Source organism: Quercus suber, unplaced genomic scaffold, assembly GCF_002906115.3.
Source record: "Quercus suber isolate HL8 unplaced genomic scaffold, Cork oak 2.0 scaffold_714, whole genome shotgun sequence".
NCBI lineage: Eukaryota > Viridiplantae > Streptophyta > Magnoliopsida > Fagales > Fagaceae > Quercus > Quercus suber.
Genome location: NW_027070155.1, coordinates 272,719 through 299,587, shown reverse-complemented (window position 1 = coordinate 299,587; position 26,869 = coordinate 272,719). Strand labels below are relative to the sequence as shown.

Below are 26,869 nucleotides of genomic sequence, written 5' to 3'. Positions count from 1 at the left end.
ACATATATATATATTTTATGGATTTTTCATCGAAACACTCAGTTTTTTTTTTCACTGAAACGGCGTCTAAGAGGATAAAAAAATCAATGGATTTATACAGAATGACTGTCACCACAACAAATACATATACTTGGGGATCAAATTTTAGAGATCAGTTTGTTGAAGGAACAGAGAAAAAGATATAGAGAAATTTCAGACTAAACTATTTTGTGTATTTACTGTATATATATCATGTGTATTTTGTTAAGAGAGGGAGCAGTACATATAGGACCTAGACTAGTTGACTTAAGGGAATAAGGGATCCTTGAATTTTCATTGAGAGTTCAAGACTAATAAATCAAGGAGAATGTTGATTGTCCTTCATTTTAGATGAATCAAGGATGCGCACAATCAATACTGAGATACTATACTAACAAAATTGATCGCAAAACTAAATTTCGACTTGCGAAAATGTATTTTAACCAAGAATGAATATAACCAAATTCAAAAAAAAAAAAAAAATTATATAATGAATTTGCTCATATCTTACTATTTTCTCTTTCTACAGCATTATACTACATTTTTTTTTTCTCACTTTCTTACCTGGCAGACATTAGGCAAGAAAGAATAGCACGACAGAGACAACAATTGGAGCAACGATTGCGACTATCGATACTGTTGGGATTTGGCTTTTATCTGCATAAACAACATCTTGGCTTAGTGATGGTTATACCCCAGTTCCTAGATAAAAATTCCTCCTTATATCTAAGTGGAACAAAACTCTTTAGGGGTTGTCCTAGGCTATCAAGGCGGTTGCCATGTTTTTAAAGGTGCACATAGGCTGACCTTTCCTTTGGAAATTAAGAGGTTATTGTGCCATCAGACTACCAACGAGAGAGTTCAAAATTGAGATAATATTATATCATATCATATAAAATATAAAAAAAGTTTGCACTTAAAAATTGTGCTTATATCCAATGAATATACTACTTAGTTGTCAAGTGGTTCTACTAAATTATATTTGCAATTTTTTAGATAGAAACAACAAATTAATTATTTTTTATTAACTTTTCTTCTTAATTTTTCTTATCAACATTTTTTAAAGTGGTTTGTTCCTGTCAACTTTTTTTTTCCCTATGTGTAAAAGAAGGTGAGAGAAAATGATAGAAAGTTTGATCCTAAAAATCCTAAAATGATTTATACTCTCCAATGTACTTAAATTAAAGGCAAAAATAAAATTTATACCTATTAACTTTGCCCAAAAATAATTTTAGTAATTTAAGTTTGGAATTGGTCATTTTAGTTAGGGTCATTTTGTCCAAAAATCATTTTAGTGTTTTTCTAAGAACTCAGTTAGTCTAGTAACGCTTTCCAAAAATCACTCAAAACTACTAGCTTATAGGTCAGAAATGGTTTTTAGGTAAACTTGTTGGACTAAATTAAACTTCTACCACATATTTGTTTAACCAGCGTACAATTAGAAAATGATTTAATCTTTATAGTTGTAGGTTAGGATTATAAACAACAGACACTAGACACACACAACTAATGTTGATATTACTTTGATATATATATATATATATATATATTTTTTTTATGTTGTTTTATTCGACAAACGGTACATTAGAAGAAAATTTTGAGGTTATAAATCAATCTTATTTTTTTCTCTTAAGGAATATTATTCCATTGAGTTATTATTTCTCAATATATATATATATATATATTCTATAAGTTTTTGACTAAAATTGTGCCATGCATGGGCCTTTTAAGGAACTAAAGTTGAAATGATCCCATATATTAAGGGACAAAAAATACAAGCAAGAAATGGACAAAATGTAAGAAATGGATAGAAAACGAGGGACAAAAATGTCCATTGATTAAAAAAATGTAAAGGACTAAATTAGAATATTTTTAAATTACAAGACCAAATTGATACAGACTCATATTTGATAGACCAAAAGTATATTTACCCAAAAATTTAATTGTTCTTCCCTTTTGTAGGATAAAGATTATGAAAAATTTAAAAGCAGTATAGTGAAAGGGTAGTTATTTTGAATAGTAGTATTATTTAAAAAACTAATAATTGAAGTGGTTGTCAAATGTCTTGTGGTTCAACTAGTTAATATTTTTTAGTATTTTTAATTAAGACATTCAAAATTTAAATTTATTCATTTCTAAATTATTGAATTATCAAGAAAAAGTGATTAAGATTATTTTATTTACTTTATTAATTATTAACTAAGTAAATAATATATTATTTTAAAAACTAAGTAGATAATTTTTTAGATAGGCAGAAACTACATAGTGACGAGGGAGGTAGGATTTGAACCCTAGTAAAAGGAGGTGACTAGAAATATAACCTTTTTTTTTATTATTAATAAATATTACCTAGTTAATTACAACTTATTATTGTTAATTATTAAAAAAGAAAAGAAATACATCATACCTTCTGGTTCACGCGGAGGCAGAGGCGGAAGCCCTGGTGCAGGCGTGGGTGCGGTATCGATTATCTTGTAAAATGGGTACGCTTCGTACCTAACGGAACAGCTAGGCAAAATAACCTTTGCCCCTTGCTTTCCACTACAACACACATGAAGGTCGCTTATAGCGCTCCGAAGACATCTCTTGCAATCGGTGGTGGACAGGTCCGGTGTGCACTGTACAAGGCTGTATATCGTTTTAATCTCGGAGAAATTCGCTTCTTTGGTCTTAAACTTTTTAGAACCGGCTGGAACTTCCGAGGCCTGACTCACTAAGTCAATCAACGTCGTGTTCACCAGCTGATCGAACCGGTGTAGTTCGGTAATATTCTGGATGTCACTCAAATCAAATCCAGGGAGCACGTTCATGGTTGAGAAGAAAGACTCATTGGAGTAACGTATCATGCACTCATCGTACCAAATTAGAGCAACCAAATTTCTCGAGCACCTCTCGGCGAGGGATTTGGCTGCAGTGGCCACGCATTCTCTGCACACTTCGGTAGTTACATCCCCACGGCAGAGGTAGAGGCCATCCGTTTGTCGAATAAAACAACATAAAAAAAAAATATATATATATATATATATATATCAAAGTAATATCAACATTAGTTGTGTGTGTCTAGTGTCTGTTGTTTATAATCCTAACCTACAACTATAAAGATTAAATCATTTTCTAATTGTACGCTGGTTAAACAAATATGTGGTAGAAGTTTAATTTAGTCCAACAAGTTTACCTAAAAACCATTTCTGACCTATAAGCTAGTAGTTTTGAGTGATTTTTGGAAAGCGTTACTAGACTAACTGAGTTCTTAGAAAAACACTAAAATGATTTTTGGACAAAATGACCCTAACTAAAATGACCAATTCCAAACTTAAATTACTAAAATTATTTTTGGGCAAAGTTAATAGGTATAAATTTTATTTTTGCCTTTAATTTAAGTACATTGGAGAGTATAAATCATTTTAGGATTTTTAGGATCAAACTTTCTATCATTTTCTCTCACCTTCTTTTACACATAGGGAAAAAAAAAGTTGACAGGAACAAACCACTTTAAAAAATGTTGATAAGAAAAATTAAGAAGAAAAGTTAATAAAAAATAATTAATTTGTTGTTTCTATCTAAAAAATTGCAAATATAATTTAGTAGAACCACTTGACAACTAAGTAGTATATTCATTGGATATAAGCACAATTTTTAAGTGCAAACTTTTTTTATATTTTATATGATATGATATAATATTATCTCAATTTTGAACTCTCTCGTTGGTAGTCTGATGGCACAATAACCTCTTAATTTCCAAAGGAAAGGTCAGCCTATGTGCACCTTTAAAAACATGGCAACCGCCTTGATAGCCTAGGACAACCCCTAAAGAGTTTTGTTCCACTTAGATATAAGGAGGAATTTTTATCTAGGAACTGGGGTATAACCATCACTAAGCCAAGATGTTGTTTATGCAGATAAAAGCCAAATCCCAACAGTATCGATAGTCGCAATCGTTGCTCCAATTGTTGTCTCTGTCGTGCTATTCTTTCTTGCCTAATGTCTGCCAGGTAAGAAAGTGAGAAAAAAAAAATGTAGTATAATGCTGTAGAAAGAGAAAATAGTAAGATATGAGCAAATTCATTATATAATTTTTTTTTTTTTTTTGAATTTGGTTATATTCATTCTTGGTTAAAATACATTTTCGCAAGTCGAAATTTAGTTTTGCGATCAATTTTGTTAGTATAGTATCTCAGTATTGATTGTGCGCATCCTTGATTCATCTAAAATGAAGGACAATCAACATTCTCCTTGATTTATTAGTCTTGAACTCTCAATGAAAATTCAAGGATCCCTTATTCCCTTAAGTCAACTAGTCTAGGTCCTATATGTACTGCTCCCTCTCTTAACAAAATACACATGATATATATACAGTAAATACACAAAATAGTTTAGTCTGAAATTTCTCTATATCTTTTTCTCTGTTCCTTCAACAAACTGATCTCTAAAATTTGATCCCCAAGTATATGTATTTGTTGTGGTGACAGTCATTCTGTATAAATCCATTGATTTTTTTATCCTCTTAGACGCCGTTTCAGTGAAAAAAAAAACTGAGTGTTTCGATGAAAAATCCATAAAATATATATATATGTGTGTGTGTGTGTGTGTGTGTGTGTGTGTGTGTGAGATAAAGCTCATAATAGACTTGATTTCATCACGTCTTCTGCATCAATTTCTTTCCATCTATAGAGATTCTACCACCCAAGTAGGGGTAACAAACTAGGCTACCCATAAAGGTACATAGGGAAGCTCAAGACTTAATCATGTTTTCTTAGGTTTTCTCTCACTTTTTGTGCTTCATCTAAACAAAAACTTAAGGGTTATGTTAACAAGTGCCTTTAGGGCAATTGTTAATAAACCATTTAAAGAAAGTTTTCATACTACTTTTATAGGAAATTAAAAAAGATGTAAAAATGTTTTTTTTTTTTTTTTTTTTTTTGTGTGATAAAATGCAAAACTCACCCTTTATATTTTACCAAAATTCATTTCAGTCATTTAACTTTTTTTTTTTCGTTCATTTTAGTCCTTTAACTTTCAAGTTTATTTAATTAAGACTTTTTCATCAACTTTTGTTATATGTTGTAGCTAATTTACCAATTTTAAAAATTTTTCTACAAGTATTTTAAATAAAAAAATCAATTAATGATTGAAGAATATTATTCTTTTTTTTTTTTTCAAAAAATTTTAACTAAAGTTGATGGAAAGTCCTTAATTGAATAAATCTGAAACTTAGAGGATTAAATGAACGAAAGCAAAGTTAGAAGACTAAAATGGATTCTGAAGAAACTTAAAGGGTGGGTTTTGCATTTTTTTCTTTTTCCATATAAAATTTCCAAAATAGTCATTAACAAATGCCCTTAAGCATTGGTTATCTTTTCCAAAAATTAATTAGTCACCAATTTTTTCCCCAACACCCTAATCTCGCTAACCCTATCTACTCGTATGCCTGTACTTATAGCAACCGATCTGTTGAAAACCCCAAAATTCCTTGAATAATTTCTAGTTGGTCATCCCTATGTTATAAATAAAGCTCATGTTAATGAGTTCCTTCAAGGAATTGTTAATAAATCATTTTAAGAAAGTTTTTTATTCTATTTTCATGGGAAATATAAAAAGTTGTCAAAAAAATCAATTTTTTTCTTTCCTATAAAAGTTTCTAAAAATATTTCTTAAATCAATGTTTTTAGGGCATCTAATGAATTTTCCAATAAAAATATTAGAGACCAATTGTGAATAAAATTCAAGGTTGGCAAACTAGCTATCCAAGGCGAGTAGAGCACTTTCATAAAGCCAGTTTCTTCTCAATACCTCTATGTTTTTTTTTTTTTTTTTTTTGTGTGGATAATTAATACATACGAATGTTATTCAAACTTTTGTCATACCTAAAGTGTGTTTGGTTGGAAGGGTGGAAAAAGTGAGGATAGAAATGGTGGAAGGATAGAAAAGTGGGAGGAAGAAAAATTTCAATTCCCTCCTTTGTTTGGTTGGGAGTGAAAAAGTGAAGGATGGAAAAATGAGTTTGTATAAATTTACTCTATACTCTTGTTAAAAAATGATCCAATTAAACAAAAAAGTGAAAGCAACAAAAAAAAAAAACAATCACCCAAATTTATTAAAAAAAATCATTTCCAGAAGAAAAAAAAATCATTTCTAGTTAAACAAAAAAAAAAAAAAAAAACAAAAGAAAAAAAAAAAATATATATATAAAAAAAAAAAAGGAGGCAAACTGCCCAGGAACCATAAGAAGAAAAAAAAAAAAAAAACACAAAGCACCAGCCAAGAAATCAAAAGAAAAAAAAAAAAGAGGTCACGTTGCTCGGAAACCATAAAGAAAAAAACACTGACTTTGCCCATGTGCACTCACATCGGAATTTTGTCATTTCACCATAAACTCCCCCATCCAGTTTGCTTCCATTTTGGAGAGACAAATTTTGTGGGCGGTGGAAAATGCTAGGCCCCAATAAAAGTTTTCTTCCCCCCCCAATCAAACAATACACAAACTCATTTTTCTCTAAAATTTTATCCACCTATTTTACCTTCATACAAACACACCTAAGAGTCTACACTTAAGAGTATATGGACAATAGCATTGACCAAAGCCAAGATCTTTCGTGTGGAGTAGTATTAATTCCTAGCTAAAAGTGTTGGGTGCATGGCAACATTAATTGTGGGCCAACCCAGACTTAATTAGACACCTCATTAATCAGGGTGTTGGCAAGACACACAAGTCTTCTTGCCATTTCTTGGACAGAGAGACTTTGAGGGTGTCTCACACGCTAAAGAAGAAAAAAAATTCCTAAGGATTAATTGAGAGAAGAGAGAGTACAATTTTTGAAGAACGGTGTGTGAGAGAAGTAAGCGAAAGAGAAAAACAGAAAGAGTAGAGAAAACTATAAGTGAAAAAGAAAAAGGAAGATTTGCTTGAGTTGTATTTCTAAGTTTGGCATAAATTTGATAGTTGTAATTTCTATTTTATATAGTAAAATTATGACGAGCTTGCCATATGGTTTTTCCTTTCAAAGAGAAAACATTTTTCATTTAAGATTTAACGTTCTTATGTGTTATGTTTCCTTGTACTTTCTAAAATTTATTCCCAATAAATTTGAATTAAATTAAATAATGATGCATTCTTTTATAAAAAAATATTATTTCCTACGAGTCATTTCTTATATTACAACGGCCAGACTTAAGCCTAAAGTCTTCTATACCTCCAAAAATATTACAAACTAGTTGTTGACCTGTGCTTCACACGTTTTACATTGAATAAATCTGAAACTTAGAGAATTGAAATGAACGAAAGCAAAGTTAGAGGATAAAATGGATTTTGGAGAAGCTTAAAGGGTGGGTTTTGCATTTTTTTTCCTTTTCCATATAAAATTTCTAAAATAGTCCATTAACAAATGCCCTTAGGGCATTGGTTATCTTTTCCCAAAAATTAATTAGTCACCAATTTTTTTCCCCAACACACCTAATCTTGCTAACCCTATCTACTCGTATGCCTGTACTTATAGCAACCGATCCTGTTGAAAACCCCAAAATTCCTTGAATAATTTCTAGTTGGTCATCCCTATGTTATAAATAAAGGCTCATGTTAATGAGTTCCTTCAAGGCAATTGTTAATAAGTCATTTTAAGAAAGTTTTTTATTCTATTTTCACGGGAAATATAAAAAGTTGTCAAAAAAATCAATTTTTTTTTTCCTATAAAAAGTTTCTAAAAATATTTCTTAAATCAATGTTTTTAGGGCATCTAATGACTTTTCCAATAAAAATATTAGAGACCAATTGTGAATAAAAATTCAAGGTTGGCAAACTAGCTATCCATGGCGAGTAGAGCAACTTTCATAAAGCCAGTTTCTTCCTAATACCTTCATATGTTTTTTTTTTTTTTTTTTGTGTGGATAATTAATACATACGAATGTTATTCAAACTTTTGTCATACCTAAAGTGTGTTTGGTTGGAGAGGGTGGAAAAAGTGGGAGATAATGTGGAAGGATAGAAAAGTGGGAGGAAGAAAAAATTTCAATTCCCTCCTTTTTGTTTGGTTGGGAGTGAAAAAGTAGAAGGATGGAAAAAATGAGTTTGTATAAATTTACTCGTATACTCTTGTTAAAAAATTACCCAATTTAAACAAAAAAGTGAGAAGCAACAAAAAAAAACAATCACCCAAATTTATTAAAAAAAATCATTTCCAGAAGGAAAAAAAAAATCATTTCTAGTTAAACAAAAAAAAAAAAAAACAAAGCACCATGCCTAGGAGATCAAAAGAAATATATATATATATATATATAAAAAAGGGAGGCAAACAATGCCCAGAAACTATAAAGAAAAAAAAAAAAACACAAAGCACCACGCCCAAGAAATCAAAAGAAAAAAAAAAAGAGGTCACGTTGCTCTGGAAACGAATAAGAAAAAAACTACTAGACTTTGCCCATGTGCACTACACGTGGGCAATTTTGTCATTTCACCATAAAACTCCCCCATCCAGTTTGTTCTTCATTTTGGAGAGACAAATTTTGTGTGGGGTCGGGTGAAAAATGACTAGGCCCTCGAATAAAAGTTTTCTTCCCCCCCCCCCATCAAACAATATACAAACTCATTTTCTCTCCAAAATTTTTTATCAATCCTATTTTACTTTCATACAAACACACCGTAAGAGTCTACAACTTAAGAGTATATGTGACAATAGCATTGACCAAAGCCAAAGATCTTTCGTGTGGAGTAGTATTAATTCCTAGCTAAAAGTTGTTGGGTGCATGGCAACATTAGTTGTGGGCCAACCCAGACTTAATTAGACACCTCATTAATCAGGGTGTTGGCAAGACACACAAGTCTTCTTGCCATTTTCTTGGACAGAGAGACTTTGAGGGTGTCTCACACGCTAAAGAAAAAAAAAATTCCTTAAGGGATTAATTGAGAGAGAGAGTACAATGTTTGAAGAACGGTGTGTGAGAGAGTAAGCGAAAGAGAAAAACAGAAAGAGTAGTAGAAAACTATAAGTGAAAAAGAAAAAGGAAGATTTGCTTGAGTTGTATTTCTAAGTTTGACATAAATTTGATAGTTGTAATTTCTATTTTATATAGTAAAATTATGACGAGCTTGCCATATGGTTTTTCCTTTCAAAGAGAAATCATTTTTCATTTAAGATTTAGCGTTCTTATGTAGTTATGTTTCCGTTGTACTTTCTAAAATTTATTCCCATTTATATTAAATTTACCAACAAAAGAAAGGGGGTGCCTTTGAATTAGGAAAAGTCCTATGAATAATGTTGCATTCATATAATAAAAAAATATTATTTCCTACGAGTCATTTCTTATATTACAACGGCCAGACTTAAGCCTAAAGTCTTCTATACCTCCAAAAATATTACAAACTAGTTGTTGACCTGTGCTTCACACGGTTTTACTTTTTAATTTTTAAATCTTATAGTAAGTATTAGTTGTCATTAGATATTTGGTTTAATAATATATAGAAGTTAGCATATCTTGTCAACAGATCATGATCCCACAAACAGATGCAACAACCAAAATTATGAAAATCTTTATAAACCATAACAATGGCTATTATACATCTAATGAGTTGGATTATGGCCCAACTCTAACACAATCCACATTCTAAGTCCTCAAAAGACACACACAAAAAAAAGAAAAAAAAAAGGAAGAAGAAGAAAAAAAAAGAAGAAGAAGTATATTGAGCACATTTAGTTCGAATTCACTACTTTTGAAGAATATTCAAATATCATTTTCCATACAATATAAGCAGTGTACAAAACTTTTTCTACTTTTTTTTTAGAGCAAATTAGAAATTTTTTTTTTTCTACTTTTGGGTTCTAAAAAAATCTAACAATTTATATTTTGACGATCACTAAATGAATATTAAAAAAATCAATCAACTGTTAAAAAATATCTCCCTAAAGAAGCCCTTTTGCATTTTTGTTTTATTATTGTTATCAAAGTATAAAGAAATTAATCTATTAAGTAGATATATAATAAAAAAACATTAGCATCCTCATCTAAAACAATTCCTATCCAAATTATGAATGTTTCATAAAAGTATTAAAAGAAATTGTTGGTTGTAATTAGTCAACAAAGACTGCTTATTCTTTTTCCATAAAACCTAAATTTTTGGTGTTCCAAAAAAATGGTTTTAGTGCACAGAGAGAGAGAGAGAGAGAGAGAGAGAGAGAGGGTGGGTGGGGGCTTTGGAAATAGAAATTTAAGTGGGGGTTATTTTGTTAATCTATTTCTAAGATATTTGTAATGAGTGGTCCAAATCCTTCTCCCCTTAGATCCACCTGTCATCTCTCTCTATCTCTCCTAGTCAAGAAATTATACAATTCTCATGATCGACCTCATCATTTATCTACCATTCTACTAAAAAACTCCCACATTTAAAATTTTTTTGAGTTAACTTACGATAAGAAAAAAATAAAAAAATAAAAAATTGTTTAAATTGACTCAGAAATTTTAAATGGTAGACAAGCGACGTGATCTATCATGAGGATAGTATAATTTCTCATTTTGGTCCCTACATTTTGGAATCACAGTTAATTTGATCCCTACATTTTGGTATCAATCAATTTGGTCTCTGCTATTTGTGAGAGACCGCGCCCTCGGCCCGTTTTAATGAATGTTGGGCCAAACCCACGTGAATGGGTGGAATCGTGTTATTGCCCCTCAAAATGGAGATTCGACTAGTTATATTTTCCCCTTTAGATTAAGGGTTTTACAATGGAGTCGCCACTTATTTAATTATTGGAAAAATAAGAAAACCATAATTAAAAAAATTCCTCATTTTATTAATTTGTAATTGAATTTACATTGAACATAGGAAATTACATGGCTTTGGTCCTAGATACAATCTAAGATAAAGTACATGGCTTTGTTTCCTAGTTACAATCTAGAAATTGAAAATTACAAGGATAAGCATTTGATCTACTAACCCTTGATCTAAGTCGGAGGATATGTTACAAGGTGGGAAGGTGTTAGGCACCCACCTTGCCCGGTGAAACCGGTCTTCTAGACTATGGTGGCCAACATTCATATCATATCATCCAATATGTTGTCAATCAATTTGCATGTTGAATTTAAAGTGTGTGCATGTGATAAACCCTAATTCAATTTATTAAGCACTTCATTTAGATTGACAAATAAATTCTAGTGAATGTGTGTGTATGGTGATATCCTAGAAACATATTTTTCATATTTTTGATGTAGATTTAAGATTAAAACTAGTGTTTATGCATGAACATGTGATGAACAACCAAGAACATGTGAAGAACATATAAGAATAATTAAGAACATTCAAACATATTCAAATGATTACTATCATGCTTTAATCTTAAACCCTTATCATGGTAACACAAAAAACAATTAGGGAAAGATGTTATACCTTCATGCAAGATCCATATGGTGGAGGAGGAGACTTTTGAGGGAGATCCTAAAGGTGGAGGAAAAGAAGAGCTAGGAGAGGGAAAATGAGTCTCACTCAATACCTTGAGTCTCAGGAAGACCAAGATATGACAAGACTACTTAACTTCACTAAAACTCAAGAGATGAGAAGAGGGGGGTTTTTTTTGGTCTCTTAGAATGAAGGAGGGGGAGGGTTTATATAGTTGTAGTGGAGGGAGTATGAATGGAAGGCCATTTAATGAGGGTTGACAAGGATTATGAACCTAGACCTCATTTTAGCCTTGGGGAAAATCTGGTGCATTAAATGGAGAGATTGGTGGGAGTGGGGAGCAAGCCAAAATTCGGTTTTCCCGTAGCTGCTGTAACAGCTTGTAGAGCTAATTTCAAAAAATCATATCTGACCCAATTCTGATCGGAATTGTCTCGTTCTTGTGCTCAAATTGAAGCCCCGGATGTCTAATTTCTGGGAAAATTAACCTCATTCACAGATTCAAAATATTCTGAGAGATATTGATGAAATGGTGAGCAGAGGTCATTTGTTAGAAAATGGTTTCAGCACAATTAACATTAATAGGTCCCAAATTAGCTCCCAATTAACATTAAATGGCTCCAATCACTCCCATTTCAGAATTAATTGGTTCCAAATTTACTCTAATTAAAAGATAGTTACACAAATTACTCATTGAATAATTAATGTTTAACTATCTAATTAATTAGGTGTATGCAACTTCACCATAAAATGTAGTCCTAACCAATTAAATTATGATATATTCACAGATTCAAAATATTCTGAGAGATATTGATGAAATGGTGAGCAGAGGTCATTTGTTAGAAAATGGTTTCAGCACAATTAACATTAATAGGTCCCAAATTAGCTCCCAATTAACATTAAATGGCTCCAATCACTCCCATTTCAGAATTAATTGGTTCCAAATTTACTCTAATTAAAAGATAGTTACACAAATTACTCATTGAATAATTAATGTTTAACTATCTAATTAATTAGGTGTATGCAACTTCACCATAAAATGTAGTCCTAACCAATTAAATTATGATATATCATTGATCTCAAATTGATTACACCTATAACCAATTGAAATCACTTGTTCATAATCACATATAGTCGGGCTCAATTTGTGATAGTACATCTTAGCCATTAAAACTTGATTTGATGATAACTTTCAATCTAATGGTCCGATTAGGGCTTATGACCAGTCGATTTGATCATTACAACATCAAGATCATTTTGATGAAATGAGTCCAATGATCTAATGGATAGAATCAAGATGCATATTTTTAAAGTGAAAGTATCCTTTTACCCTCCATGTGAGGTTAAATGCAGGTTGCAAAATGGGGTGTCAATAGTATTTTAAAACTACAATTAATTTGATTTCTACCATTAACTTACGAACGGAAAATACCTACATGGCAAAAAGTTTGTACTGTTGTCTTATTTAATATTAAAAAATTGGATGAAATGCTGATGTGTCTAACTTTTAGTGGCAATGTCAATGCTTAGGTGGCCAAAAAAGGCCACATCAACTTTAAAAAATAATTTATTTTCTTTACCAATTTTTTTTGTTTTGTATTTTCTTTTAAATTTTCTCACAATATTCTTAACTTGACAAAATTTCATTTTTATTTTATTGATATTGGTTTTTTATCTTTCTTGTAATTTGTTGGTAACCGAACAATAATTTAGTCCAAAAATCTTAAATCAATCCAAAAATCTTAAATCAACACAGGCCATGTTGTTTCTAACCCCAAAATCCTAGCCTAAAAGAAAACCGAGATGCAAATATGCCAAACCCAGATTCAAAATAATTCCGGAAATTTCAAACAAAATCCCCAAAGTCAAAGTTTCAAACTAATCACAAAATCCTCTCCTACAAACCCAAATCCACCACAACCCCAACCGTCTAACACGATCCTAAACCTAGATCCACCACAGAGCTTAGTCTATGGCCACAAACCCCAAAGAAAACTAGATCCATTTGATCCCAACCCACTTGATACAGATCTCCTTGTCTCAAGCTCGACTAGCATGGACCCAGTCTCAAATCGCCATCGCCTTGTGGAACAACAGTGTCGTGCTATCTCCTCATCAAACATGGATGTTAAATATAGGAACCAAATTGATTTTGACCTCAAAATGTAGGAATCAAAATGGTGTTTTATCTTTAAAAAAAAAAAAAAATTGTAAGGAAAAAAGAAGAAGAAGAAGAAGAAGAAGAAGAAGAAGAGTACACCAACATGAAATGGAGGGGGCATGGGTAGTTTCTCATTTTTGGGAGGTTTTGTTTTCTCCCCAAATTTGAGATAAAATGAGAGAGAAAATGGGCTTACCTCTCCACTAAATACATGTGCAATTTGAGTTGGTTCATTGGAGGCTTTTGTGGTAGTGGTGGTGGTTTTCATGGTATCTCAATGTTTTAGCCAAAGTGGGTTTATGGATGGAGAAGTGTGAGGAAAGAAAGAAAAAAAAATCTTTAAATAGAGTAGAAAAATAAATATTAAGTCATAAGTAAAGACTATTTACAAATAACTTAGTTAAAATAGCTTTTTGGAACAAATTTGACTAAACTTGTGCCCAGCATGATATGAATGCTCTTAGGAGATTGGTGGAAAGTAGCTATTAAATGTGTTAGCGGTTTGTGGCGGTTTTGTTTTAGGTTCATGACAATGGGTGTGGAGACATGGATGGTGGTTAAACACGACAATTGGTGTGGGAGCAGGTTGATTTGCAATATGTGCTTGTGACTGCATTTTTTAGTTGATGTGGGCTTTATTTATTTATATATATATATATATATATCTGTTTTTTATTATTAATAATACTAGCCGCAAACCCGCGCGTTGCGCGTGATAATTATTTTTATGGTGGTTTTATTAATTTTTTTTTCTAACAATTTAAACTAATCTAATAATGAGTAATATATTTCATAATTATATTTTTATTTATTATAGGAACAATCATAAATGTAATATAGAAACAATCCAAACACCAAAAAAAACTTAAACTTAAAAAATTAATAAAACTTAACAATGATTAATTGAACCAATATTAGGATAAATTTTTTTTTTTTGATAATCTATTAAGGTTATTTTCTTTGTAGAAATTATAATTTCGGCCACCCAAAACATATTATCAAATAAACAATTATTAGCAAAATCTAAGAATTAAATTTCTATACATGCATTGTTATAAAATAATAATAATTAAAATAAAATTGCAAAAGTTAAAATTTGTCACCTATTCAATTATTTTAGTTTGGCTAACCTTTACTTTTCTTTAAATAAATGGCATTATAGAGTACTTTGCCCACCACAAAGGATTAGAAAATAAACAAAAATTAGTAAAGTCTCATAGTTTAACATCTAAATTGAGCACTATAAAAAATCATGCTATGTAATAAAATAAATAGCAAATTATCCAAATCATGCTATGTAATAGAATAATATTATATTTTTATATGCTATATTTAATTCTTTAGAACACAATAGGATAACATTTAACAATAAAAGAAAAAAAAAAAAAAAACTAAATCGCACTAACCCAAAATAGAGTTTTAAAGAATATAAAAAATTATCAACCTAAAGTAGAGATGCAAGAAAAATAAAAAAATCCACCAAAAAATTTAGAGAGAGAGAGAGAGAGAGAGGGAACCTTTTTTTTTTTTTGGTGAGGGAAAACTATGCATAGAATAGAAGAGATAGTGATAAATTTGTAGTAAGATGGTGTGAATAAGAAGAGACAAAAATAAAGGAAGATGAAGGGAAAGAGGAATAATGATATTAATGTAGAGGATAGTGGGGAGATGAAAAGGTAAGGGAGGGAGAATGATTGAAGAAGTAGTGGGGAGATGAACTGGTAAGGGAGAGAGAAAGGTTGGAGAAGTGTAATATTAAAAAAATAAATGTTAAAAACAATTATTAAAAAATTGGAAAAAAAAAATCCTAAAACTTGAAAGGCTTCAACGTTTTTTTTTTCTTTTTTTTTTTTAGCTAAAAAGGCTCACACAAAACTTTAAAACTAAACTGAAAAGACTTTGGGTTGGGTTTGATAGTGGAACTAAATAAATAAAAGGTGAGTTGTATTAATTATACAGATTTATTATAGGGTGATAGTGGAAGTAAATATGTAAGTAGTGGGCTGGATTTATTATAGGGTGATAGTGAAAATAAATAAATAAGTAGTGGGCTACATTTATAAGGCTGAAAATTGTAAAAACCATTTTAAAATTGTAAGACAAATTATATTATAAAATAATAAAAAATGACGTGGCAGCTGATGTGGTGTAACGTGAGAACAATAGTATTAAACGCTACGCTTCAGCTTTTAGTAATATATAGATAAGAAAGTGTTGTACCAAATTTTAGTCAGACTATTTCAATTTTTTCCCTTTCGATTTTTTACATCACACCCCATATTATTGAACTCATCACCTAAGTATACCTCGGGGGGTTTTAGCTAAGTTGGTATTATATATATATATATATATATAATTATGATTGAGTCACACAAGTAATATCTTAAGCCACATCAACATTTTCCGTGAGCAAAATGATGATAAGGACTGCATTGGACTGTGTTTAAAAAGAGTAATGACTAAATTAATTACACAAATTTTGTAAGAACCAAAATGAAACCATTCCTAAAAGTTGAGAAAAATAAATTTATATAATGCCTTAAGGGGGATGTCAGGAGCTGGTGAATTCCATGATGATAGATGTATCAACAATTTTGCCAAAGAGTATGCAAATATTTATCATCCCCTTCTCTCTTTCAATTTATTTTGCTCAATTCTGTTTCTAAAATTCTTTATATGTCGGACCACCTTATGAAATAAACTGGTTTGGAGTTCGCTTAAGACAAATTCACAGAATATAAATGGGTATGAACAGTGATAATGTAAATTTTCTAAGTTGACTTGCTTGAGATAAATTTCCTTCTTTTACATAAGAAGGATTTAAACCTAAGGCATTTGTTTTGCTATGAGTACTCTTAATAAATTTCTTAATAGTGTTGGCAAGATTTGAAATTAAATTTTATGTTTGATAATAAAAAACTTTACTAGTTGAATTTATGGAAGCATGAGATAAACTTCTATTGATACAATGAAACTTGGCACATTATATTCGTAATGAATAACGACTTTCGGTTCAATTCCTTCTGTTTTGGCTGGATCTAGGTTTGATTGACAAGTTTCTCAATAAAAAATAAAAATAAAAAAATAAAAGAAGAAGAAGAAGATTTGGTTGGCAAATATATATTGAATAGGTGCTCACTTCTTAAGATATATTGATACAATGAATATATATTGCAGCAAGTAAAACTTTCTAGACATACACGCGTATTCTATCCATCATCCAAAGAACTCTACCTGGGATACAACTCGGTAATTGAAACCTCATACTTTGTTACACTGGAATTAATACCCTGTTGTAAGGATTCGGCTGACGGAAGATTGCTCTGCAGAAAGCTTGCAGGTTGTGTAGGTGCAGGGAGAGCGACAGAATTGCTATTAAGCATGAGAAGTACTGAAGTCATGTTTGGTCTGTCAGCAACATTTTGTTGAACACAAAGCAGCCCAATGTGAATACATCTCATCATTTCAGCTATTGGACCGCTCCTTAATGTGGGATCTATGAGATTTGAAGTTGTCCCCTCCCTCCAATTTTCCCATGCCTGTAAAAATATATCGATGTCAAAACTAAAACTTATACCAATTTTTGTTTTTCCCGATTCTCAAAATCCCCCCACCCCCCCTTTCACACAAAATATAGTACCAATTGATATTCATACTCACATATGTTAGAAGGTATATAATATTCTCTTCATCACAGAAACGAGTAATTTTTTGGCCGCTTACAATTTCCAGTATTAACACACCAAAACTAAAAATATCTGATTTGACTGAGAATTGTCCAAACATTGCATATTCTGGAGCCATATATCCGCTACAAAATAATATTAATAAAATTAGTTTGGTTAAAGAATAATTATAAATTAGTCCTAATTTGAAACGTAATAAACCATTAATGATTATGAGTTGTAACCATATGATTTAATTCCCATCGTTGTTATGCCTTTGGTGTTAGTTCCATTATAATTGACCTATTTAAGTCAATTATTCAAGGCATGCATAATTGTAGCAGTTATCTCTAGATTGTTGTGATACTTACTAGGTTCCCACAATTCTATTGGTAGTTCCTTCACTTTGATCCAATACAAACATCCTTGCCATGCCAAAATCTGAAATTTTAGGGTTCATTTCTGAATCTAATAAAATGTTGGCAGCTTTGAGGTCACGATGAATAATTCGAAGTCGAGAATCCTCATGTAGGTACAAAAGCCCTCGAGCAACACCTCCTATGATTTTATAACGCCTTTCCCAATTTAAATCTACACACTTCATCGAATCTACATTCATGAAACCATATTGTTACCAAATGAAATTATTTTGGTACAATGTACAATGTATAAATGGAAGTGCAATGGTACCAAATATGTAGCGATCAAGGCTTGTGTTAGGCACAAACTCATAGATTAGAAGTCTTTCATTTCCTTCCAAGCAAAATCCAAGGAGCCTGACTAAATTGCGGTGTTGAAGCTTGGCTACTAACAAAACCTCATTCTTAAATTCTTGATCTCCTTGTCCAGAGTTTCTTGCTAGTCTTTTTACAGCTATTTTTTGTCCTTTGGGAAGTGTACCCTGAATATATAAAAAATTTAGTCAACTTCAGGAAATTAGAAGTCATCATTTAACACATGATTAAATTATTTTGTTCTATCAAAATGACTTCCTACCCTGTAAACTGCCCCAAATCCACCTTTACCAAGCTTATTTGCATCAGAAAAGTTGTCAGTGGCTGCTCTAATGGTGCTGAACTCGAATTGCAAGGATTCTACACTTGTTATTTCGTCCACAGCTTCACAAGAGAAACAAGTTAATATCTATATATATATATATATTTAAATGATACAGGTGCATTCTTAGTTCCTTGCCTTTTCCTCAACGTACACGCAATTAATGTCTATACTTATAACCGCAAACTTTTTATGATGATTATTCAAAAAAATAATAATAAACATTTTATGGTGAGACATGCATAGCCGCATAAGGTCTATTTTTAAGAAAGAATGAGCAACTGATCACATGCCAAATTTATGGGGAATGATATCATTTGTAAAGAAAAGCATTTTTTTTCCCCTCTCAAAAAACACCAAATGCCGTAACCTACAGTTTTTAAAAAATGTGAATTCCTACGCTTCACATTTTTATAAATGTTTTCTTTTTCTATGACAGAATACTTTTCAAATAACTAGCAGCAATTGAACTAATTTTAACTTACTTTCACATGTATCCATTGGCTTCCTTGCTCTTAAAAAGATGCAAATGCTGATGACAAGTATCATGGCAACAACAGTTGGAACAGCAATGATAATGGCAATTCGAGCTGTGTTTCTCTCATTTTCTGGGAAACCAAAACCAAAAGCATATTGTTAATGAAAGGCATGTCTATTGCTTAATTTCAATCACTAGTCATTAAGGTTCTTCTACTCTTATAGTGGAAAGAATTATTCATTTGTGACACACATTACAACTTATCACCACATAATTAAGGAAAAAAGGAGTTGATAGTAATACTGCAACACATATATATGTTGCTTTGTGTAGAAAAAGAAAATAACAACACAATACTTATGAACTTCATAGTAGCCTGGATTAAATTGAACAGTGTCAACTAGCCCACTCATAAATACCATTCCCAAGAAATACTTGTAAGATGGGCAACATGTACTGTGAGGAGAAGAAATAATTGCACACAAAATTCCGTGACATATTTTGTTTGGCCTATAATAAAAGCATGTTATAAATATACAAGCTTAGGTGAAACTACTGTGAAAGTAATAACTTACTATCTCAATAAATTGTAAAAGAATTGGTGAAATTTTGTGTGTGTACTATTTACATGAGAATTACCGCACCTTTTATAGGCATGGGAGAAGGAAAAATCGGTGATGGTGGCAAGGATGCATCAGCTTGAGGTTGAAAAAAAAGATTGGTGTCAAACCTAAAATTGCAGCTTGGTGTGTAAAATCTACCACCTCCCATTCCAATAGTAAACAGTGGAAGTTGTGAAGAAGTCATTTCTAAACAATTATTGCATTGTTGCTCGGACAAGTCAAGAGTGCACTGCACAAACCCATACAATTTGCTCAAGTCAGGGGCGACTGAGGTCTTGGTAGCAAACTTGCGATTACTAGATGCAGCTTCACTTATCATACTATCTAACAGGGACTTGACTGCTTTGCCGAAGCCATCTACATCCGACACGTTATTTTGGTTAATAAAGCAAGAAGGAATTTCATCCCCGCTTCCATATATGGAGTGGTTTGAGAAGCGCAAAGTGCAATTGTCGTACCAACCTATTGCCTCCTTTTGATTGGGACAAAGTTGTATGAGAGCAAGTGTAGCGTCATTAATGCAACTTCGGCAAAAATCTTGATTAAGATCTCCTCTACAGAGTCCAATTGCATAGACTTTGTCAGGGTCCTGGCCAAAAGAGGCACTGTAAAACCCATTTTCAATTTCGGTGTTGGAGGAGAAGGATGAAAAAACATGTTTGAGGTTCGCTGCGTAGGTACTGTTAGTGGTATAGGTACCCAGGCCAGGTGAACAGGTGTGGCATATGAAGCTTGGCTGAGTAGCGGCTTGAGGAATGAGTATGAAAATCAGACACAGTGAAAAAATTAGACTAGGAGAAACCGGTGCCATGTTTTCATAGAATGGATGGATTTGTTCGTAGAGGCTTTACTGAGAAGGGCGACTTTAGTTTGCTCATTGCTGCAATCAAGTTTGTGTTGTTGGCATGGTGTTCAAAGCAAAGGAAGATGCAATGCAATGCGTTTAGGGTAAGACCATAAGTGATCTGAGGTTAATGCCAGTCAGTCAACTCTAAAGGATAGAGAATGGGAAAAAGTCACGAGTTTCTGGTAAAGACTTTTCATCTCCTCCCATTTTCCATACCTAGCAAACAACGGAAAATTCCTCCCCAACGAATACTCTTTTCTCTTCTCCTTCCTCTATCGCTTTCTTTTACTTTGTGCCAAAGATTGCGTCCAAAATTAACATAATCTTCTTTCCCCGCTACGTTCAAAAGTACTCCTTGGATCAATTGACAGGGGGGAAGAACATAGGTGGGAGCAAGTTTTGCCATTTACCGAGAAACAAATCTAAGTAAAGTCAGAACATCATTTTTATAATGCATAAATAAATACAAATTACCCAAACAAATATAAAAGGAAAATTTTGAAAATTTTTGTTCAAAGGGAAAACCTAATCCATTTGACCACCATTTTTAAAGTTCTTCCCATGTCCAATTCTAATAACGCAAATTTAACTTGCGCGACTTTCTTGGTTGACCGGCGACCTAAGTTTGCACCATCACCAACCACTACTACTTGTACCTAAGGTTGTGTTTGTTTCTACGGAAACTAATTTCTAGAATATATATATATATATATATAATTTATGGATGTTTTAGGTGACTGAAATTGTTAATACAAAATAAAGATACTTCTGACAGAAAATATTTTATACTTCTATTTATGATCTTTTCTTTCCACCTCACAAAAACTTATCAACTAAACCTCCACATCCCAATATCCCACCATTAGCCACCCAAACATCCCCCCACTAAGGTTGCTAATCATGATTTTATTTTATCTAAAATTTTTCTTTAAAAAAATATATATATAAATGTGCTTGGGAGATGAAAAGATATGGGAAAGTAGTAGGAAATTTGTTTTCTATTGCATTTTTAAGAATGCAATCAAACATTTGAAAATATTTTTCAGGGCATTTTCAAGTTTGCAACCAAACACTTGAAAATTTTTTTTTCCAAAAAATATTAATTATTTTAGTCTTCTAACATTATTAGGAAACATTTAATTTGATTTTGTCAATGTACTTCCTCAAATTTTAAAATTAAGTCTCCTATAAAAAAAAATTAAATTTCATACTTAGATCTACTATCTACATAAATTTTAAGGAAATTAAATTAATTTTGATTTTTTTAATGTTTTCTATAATAATTTTTCAGAATTACATTTTAAATCCAATAGATTATGGGTGAAACAAATTATACTCTATAATTTCAAAAGTAATAAATTAAACCATAATTTTTAAAACATAACAAATTAAGCCTTACCCTTTCAAAAGTAACAAATTAATAATAAAGTTTGGCTACAACCAACAATAGGAAAATAACAAGTGTTCCTATCATGTGTATTAAACCAAATTTAAGTGTTTGGATACATTTGTTTTAAGTAAGTCCTGTGAATTGCACTTAACATGGACATATGTCATCTTCCTATATTGTTGGCTATAACCAAGCTTGTAACCAAACTTAGTCCATAAATTAAACCCCAAATAATAAAAATCAAATAATTAAACATTATAGTTTCAAAAGTAATAAATTGAATATTAATCTATTGGAACAATATTGAGTTTGTTGTTTAATATATGATAAAGGTTTAATTGTGACATTTTAAAAAATTGATGACCTAAATTGACACAATGAATATTTGAGCTACCCAATTCACACAATTAATAGTTGAGGGCAAATTGAACTTTACACTATAACTAGAGGACTCAATTAGTAATTTAAACAGAGAAGAATCTATATATATATATATATAAAAGCAAAGCTGAGAGAAAATCCAATTGGATTTCAAATTGAAATTCAATTATGAGTCTAATTTTGCACCACGTGTCTCATTTAATCTAAGTTTTTAAATTTTTGTGTCAAGTGAATTTATTGATTGGATTTCAATTAGAGTTAAATTTTGTGCCACGTGTCCCATCTAATTTAAGTTTTTTTTTTAAATTTTTGTGTCAAATAAATTAATTTAGTGTAGAAAACGAGAAATCCAATATAAATAAACCATAAAAAAACATAATCATATATCTAACTCTATATATAATTAGAGGAAGAGAGAATTTGAATGATTTTATATTTATGAGCCTTTTTTTTTGTATAATTAAAAACAATTCAAATTTATAAGTCATTTTTGTAATATACCATGACTATATATGTACGGTCCATTATTAACGAGGTAATATATATATATATATATGTTGCTTTTTTAAACCAAATTTTAGAGAAAATTCAATTAAAATTAAAATCAAAATTGGATTTTGTTTTTGTTAGCTTTTCTTACGAATTAAATTGTTTAGATTTTAGCTGTTATTTTTTTTTTTTCCTGAACTAATGAACATATTTTTTTATATTATTTCTATTTAGATATTTTGTACGCAGAGATATTGAACGTAACATGCAAATTGCAATTAAGCAGAACAATCACATGCACCTATTCCCATTCAATTTAGGAGATACTATTTGCCCAATTTATTATTATATTTTGTGTTATATTTAGTAGAATTTCACAAACAATAATTGTGAATTGATATTTTATTTGTAGTATCCAATAGTGATTTTAAAAATTATATACGTAATAGTAATGTAATAAAAAACTTGGTGTAACCAATATCAAGAATATTGCAAAGAAAAACTATGTCCTCTATGTTTAGTAACTTAAATTAACATCAATAGTACTATTATAATTCATCATTTTCATGCATAAGCACGTGTTACATACTAGTTTAAATTTAATTGACACAACAACTAGAGATTTGAAATGCAAAAACTTCCATATAAAGCATCTTTTACAAATTGATAAGTTGTGATTGTTGAACATTACTTTCACATGAGTTCACTCTTGTATGTACTCTTTTTGTACTTTGATCACAACATATTATCTCAATACTCTAAAAAATTATGTAATTCTTTTGTATTATCAAACAAAAGAAACCCAAACTATGATTTTGACCTTTCTGCTTAGCAATGGTTTTCTCAATTGTGATATCATTAATATTTTTTTCTAACCTTTCTCCATTCTTTTGTAATTTGGGTATCCACTCATAACCCTATAGTTTTTAATTTTATATTGTATATCACTATTTAAAAGGTTGAAAAATAATAACTCTAAAATGGAATTGGAGCTAAACTTTTTTACTTTCAAAAAGTTAAATTCATCTATTTTGGTCAGAGTTTTGCATACACGCGAAGTAGACTTTTTTTTTTGGCTAAAAGGGATAATAAAAGGAAAACTACACCAGCACAAAGCCAGTAGGACAGTGCCTACTTATACACAGCCCAGAAAGGTCATGATTGAAAACAGGGAGTAACTCCACAGGCGGGTACTAAATAATGCAGAACACTTCATCTTGTTTCACACCCTTTCTTGCGAGAGAGTCAGCACATCTATTGGCTTCTCGGTAACAATGGCTGAACCAAATCTGTGGTATCTGACTTACCAGCTGTTTACAGTCATCTAGAAGGGGAGAAATAATTGGGTTTGTCTGAGTGGGATTTTGAAGAATATCAATTTTGGCTTTTGCATCCATCTCTACTTCCACGGCTTGAAAATTTTTGTTCACACAGATGTTTAATCCATCCCTTAACGCCCATAGCTCCGCTTCAAAGCTAGAAGTAACACCAATTCTTCTTGAAAATCCTACCACCCAATTACCGGATTCATCTCTTATCACACCTCCTCCACCAGCTAAACCCAGGTTGCCTAGGGATGATCCATCCGTGTTTAGCTTTCTCCAATCACTTCTTGGCCTCTCTCATTTAACATTCTTCATTGCAAAGCTATTGGCCTTCTTCCAATCCGCGGCATACCAGAAGAAATCACTGGCTTGATTAATAATATGGCCAGCTAAGTTTGGGTCGGGATTACTATTTTGGAAAATTACTTTGTTCCTTTGCATCCATATCATCCAAATGGCAAAAAGGAAGACTATGTTCCAAGGAGGTTTGCTGGGACTACCACATTGGTCATTCCTTGCATTTTCGATCAGCCAAGAATAAAGATCACAAGTGAAAAATTTCGAATCTGCTTCAGAGATGCCAAGCTGCTTCCAAAGATCCTTACTGCCCCCACAATCTCGAAGTAAGTGAATAATAGTTTCAGGTTTGTCGCGACACTGGGGACAAGAAGGGTCAGAACTGATACCTCTAGAAGCTAAACAATCTTTAACATCGATGCTATTGTGAAGGCATTTCCAAACAAAGAATTGGATTCGTGGAAGGATTTTGATTCTCCAAATCCAATGCCCCTTGAAGTCGTGGTTGACATTCCCCAAGGTTGCCAAATTGTACGCGCTTTTTAGATCAAAATTCCCATGAGTATTTGCAGCCCACGACATTCTATCCTCAATCCTAGCAACAATGGCGTAGGGAGTGGCCTGAATTCCCAGCTTTATACTCAGAGGAAGATCAAAAGAAATCTTTGACCAATTCCACCCAGTTGCTGAAATCACTTCCTTCACATTCATGTTACCTTCCTCCCTAGTGAAAGGGCCTTGCACTAAACCTCTGATGGGACCTTGAGAAGACCAATTATCCGTCCAGAACCTCAGATTGCTGTCATTCCCAATCACCCATTTTGTTCCGGCATTAAAAACCTCTTGGCCTTTCCTCATACCTTTCCATACTCGGGAGCAAGGAAGTTTATGACTATTGGCCGAGCTTGTTCTCCGATGAGTGCAGTATTTGTTCCTAAGAACTCTGGCCCATAAGGTTTCTTTTTTTGAGTGGAACCTCCAATTAAGCTTTGCCAACAAGGAGGTATTCCTTCCCTTTGCAGTTTGTAATCCCAGACCACCCTCCTTCCTAGGCCTTGTCACCTTCTGCCAACCCACCCAATGCGTCTTTTTTGAAGTCTCTGTTGTACCCCATAAGAAATTCTTACTGATCCTATCTATGCCTTCCAACACTTTACTTGGGAGATAAGCACACTGCATGGAATAATTGGGAATAGTGGAGAAGGAAGATTGGATAAGAACAGATCTGCCCGCCATTGACAAAAGATTTGCTTTCCACCCCGAAAGCTTTTTCTTCATTCTATCCAAGATAAAATTAAAATCTTGATTCAACTGCCCCTGATGATAAATAGGAATACCAAAATATTTTCCAATAGAAGAAGTCGCTCTAAACCCAAGCAGACTGCACATATCCTCCCTACTCTCCATATCAACATTTGGCCAAAAAAACACCGTTGACTTGGACTCACTAATAGTCTGCCCCGATTTTTCACAAAAGGTATCAAGCACCTCACGAATAGCAATGCAATTAGTTTGATTAGCTTTAGCAAACAGCACCAAGTCGTCTGCAAAGAAAAGGTGTGTTCGGTCACAATCTGAATGACCCCTTGTGATTAACCCTAATTAATTAATTAATTAGCCAAGTTATTAATTAATCAATTTTAACATGCAAATACGTGGAAGCACAAACAAATCACCAAATACTAATTATGCAGCGGAAAAATAAATGACACGGTGATTTGTTTACGAATGGGGAAAACCTTAACGGCAAAAACCCCACCAGGTGATTTTTAGGTCACCACTCCCGAAACTCCACTATTATCAAATCAAGCGGTTACAAGAAAGGAATCCCAAGTACCTTACCAACCTACAGTTGAACCCTTACCTCAATACCCAATGGACTTGATCTGTAGTGACAGTCTCCACCTTTGATGCACGGCTCCCAAGTACGTGACTAACCAATGCGCGGATCCAAGTACGCGACTTCAGAACACCAACTTGAGAAAGAATGGTTGGCTGCAAAGTTCTTCAGTTCATCCACGTGATGAATAGCAGGAAGATGCTTGGTCACAAAACCCTATGGTGCAAATACACAGCAACTTCTTGATGGAAGATGAACTAGGTCAAGAACCTTGTCTGTTGAGCACAATTTGCATAAACAGAGTGTACGTGACTAACCAATGCGCGGATCCAAGTACGCGACTTCAGAACACCAACTTGAGAAAGAATGGTTGGCTGCAAAGTTTTTCAGTTCATCCACGTGATGAATAGCAGGAAGATGCTTGGTCACAAAACCCTATGGTGCAAATACACAGCAACTTCTTGATGGAAGATGAACTAGGTCAAGAACCTTGTCTGTTGAGCACAATTTGCATAAACAGAGATTTCTCAATGATAATACAACTTGTGTCTTCCAAAACGGCTCTTAAAATAATCCTTTTATATGTTTAGGGTTAGAAGAAAAGAAAGCCCAAAAACATATTCACGGATCCCAAGAAAATCATATTGAAATTCTGACTTTTTAATTCTCGACAGATAGCAGGTGTCGAGGTAGCTATCGAGAGGTGTCGAGCTTTAAAAATCCTGCACTTCAACTTACTTTTTCTTGGACAGACTTGATGACTTCAACACTTGAGCTTGAAACATTGTTTCTTGAAGTATTAAAAACACCTAGAACTACCCAATTACAAGCAGAGTGTGTTTTGTCAAAGGATTAGCCAATTTACATAACTAAGTGACATATGTTCTTAAACAAGTTAAAACATATATGTCCTAACAAG

The 26,869-nt window shown here is 32.2% G+C and overlaps 1 protein-coding gene across 1 annotated transcript; it reads right to left on the bottom strand.

The window, feature by feature from the left end:
* Positions 1 to 16,682: 16,682 nt before the first annotated feature.
* Positions 16,683 to 20,328, bottom strand: LOC111993093 (cysteine-rich receptor-like protein kinase 44). Its single transcript, XM_024024949.2, has 7 exons — positions 19,403 to 20,328; positions 18,766 to 18,888; positions 18,221 to 18,342; positions 17,915 to 18,125; positions 17,596 to 17,833; positions 17,220 to 17,370; positions 16,683 to 17,098 (listed from the first exon to the last, which is right to left on the bottom strand). Exons 1-7 carry the CDS (start codon positions 20,190 to 20,192, stop codon positions 16,790 to 16,792), a joined length of 1,944 nt encoding a protein of 647 aa, XP_023880717.1. The 5' UTR covers positions 20,193 to 20,328; the 3' UTR covers positions 16,683 to 16,789.
* Positions 20,329 to 26,869: the final 6,541 nt, after the last annotated feature.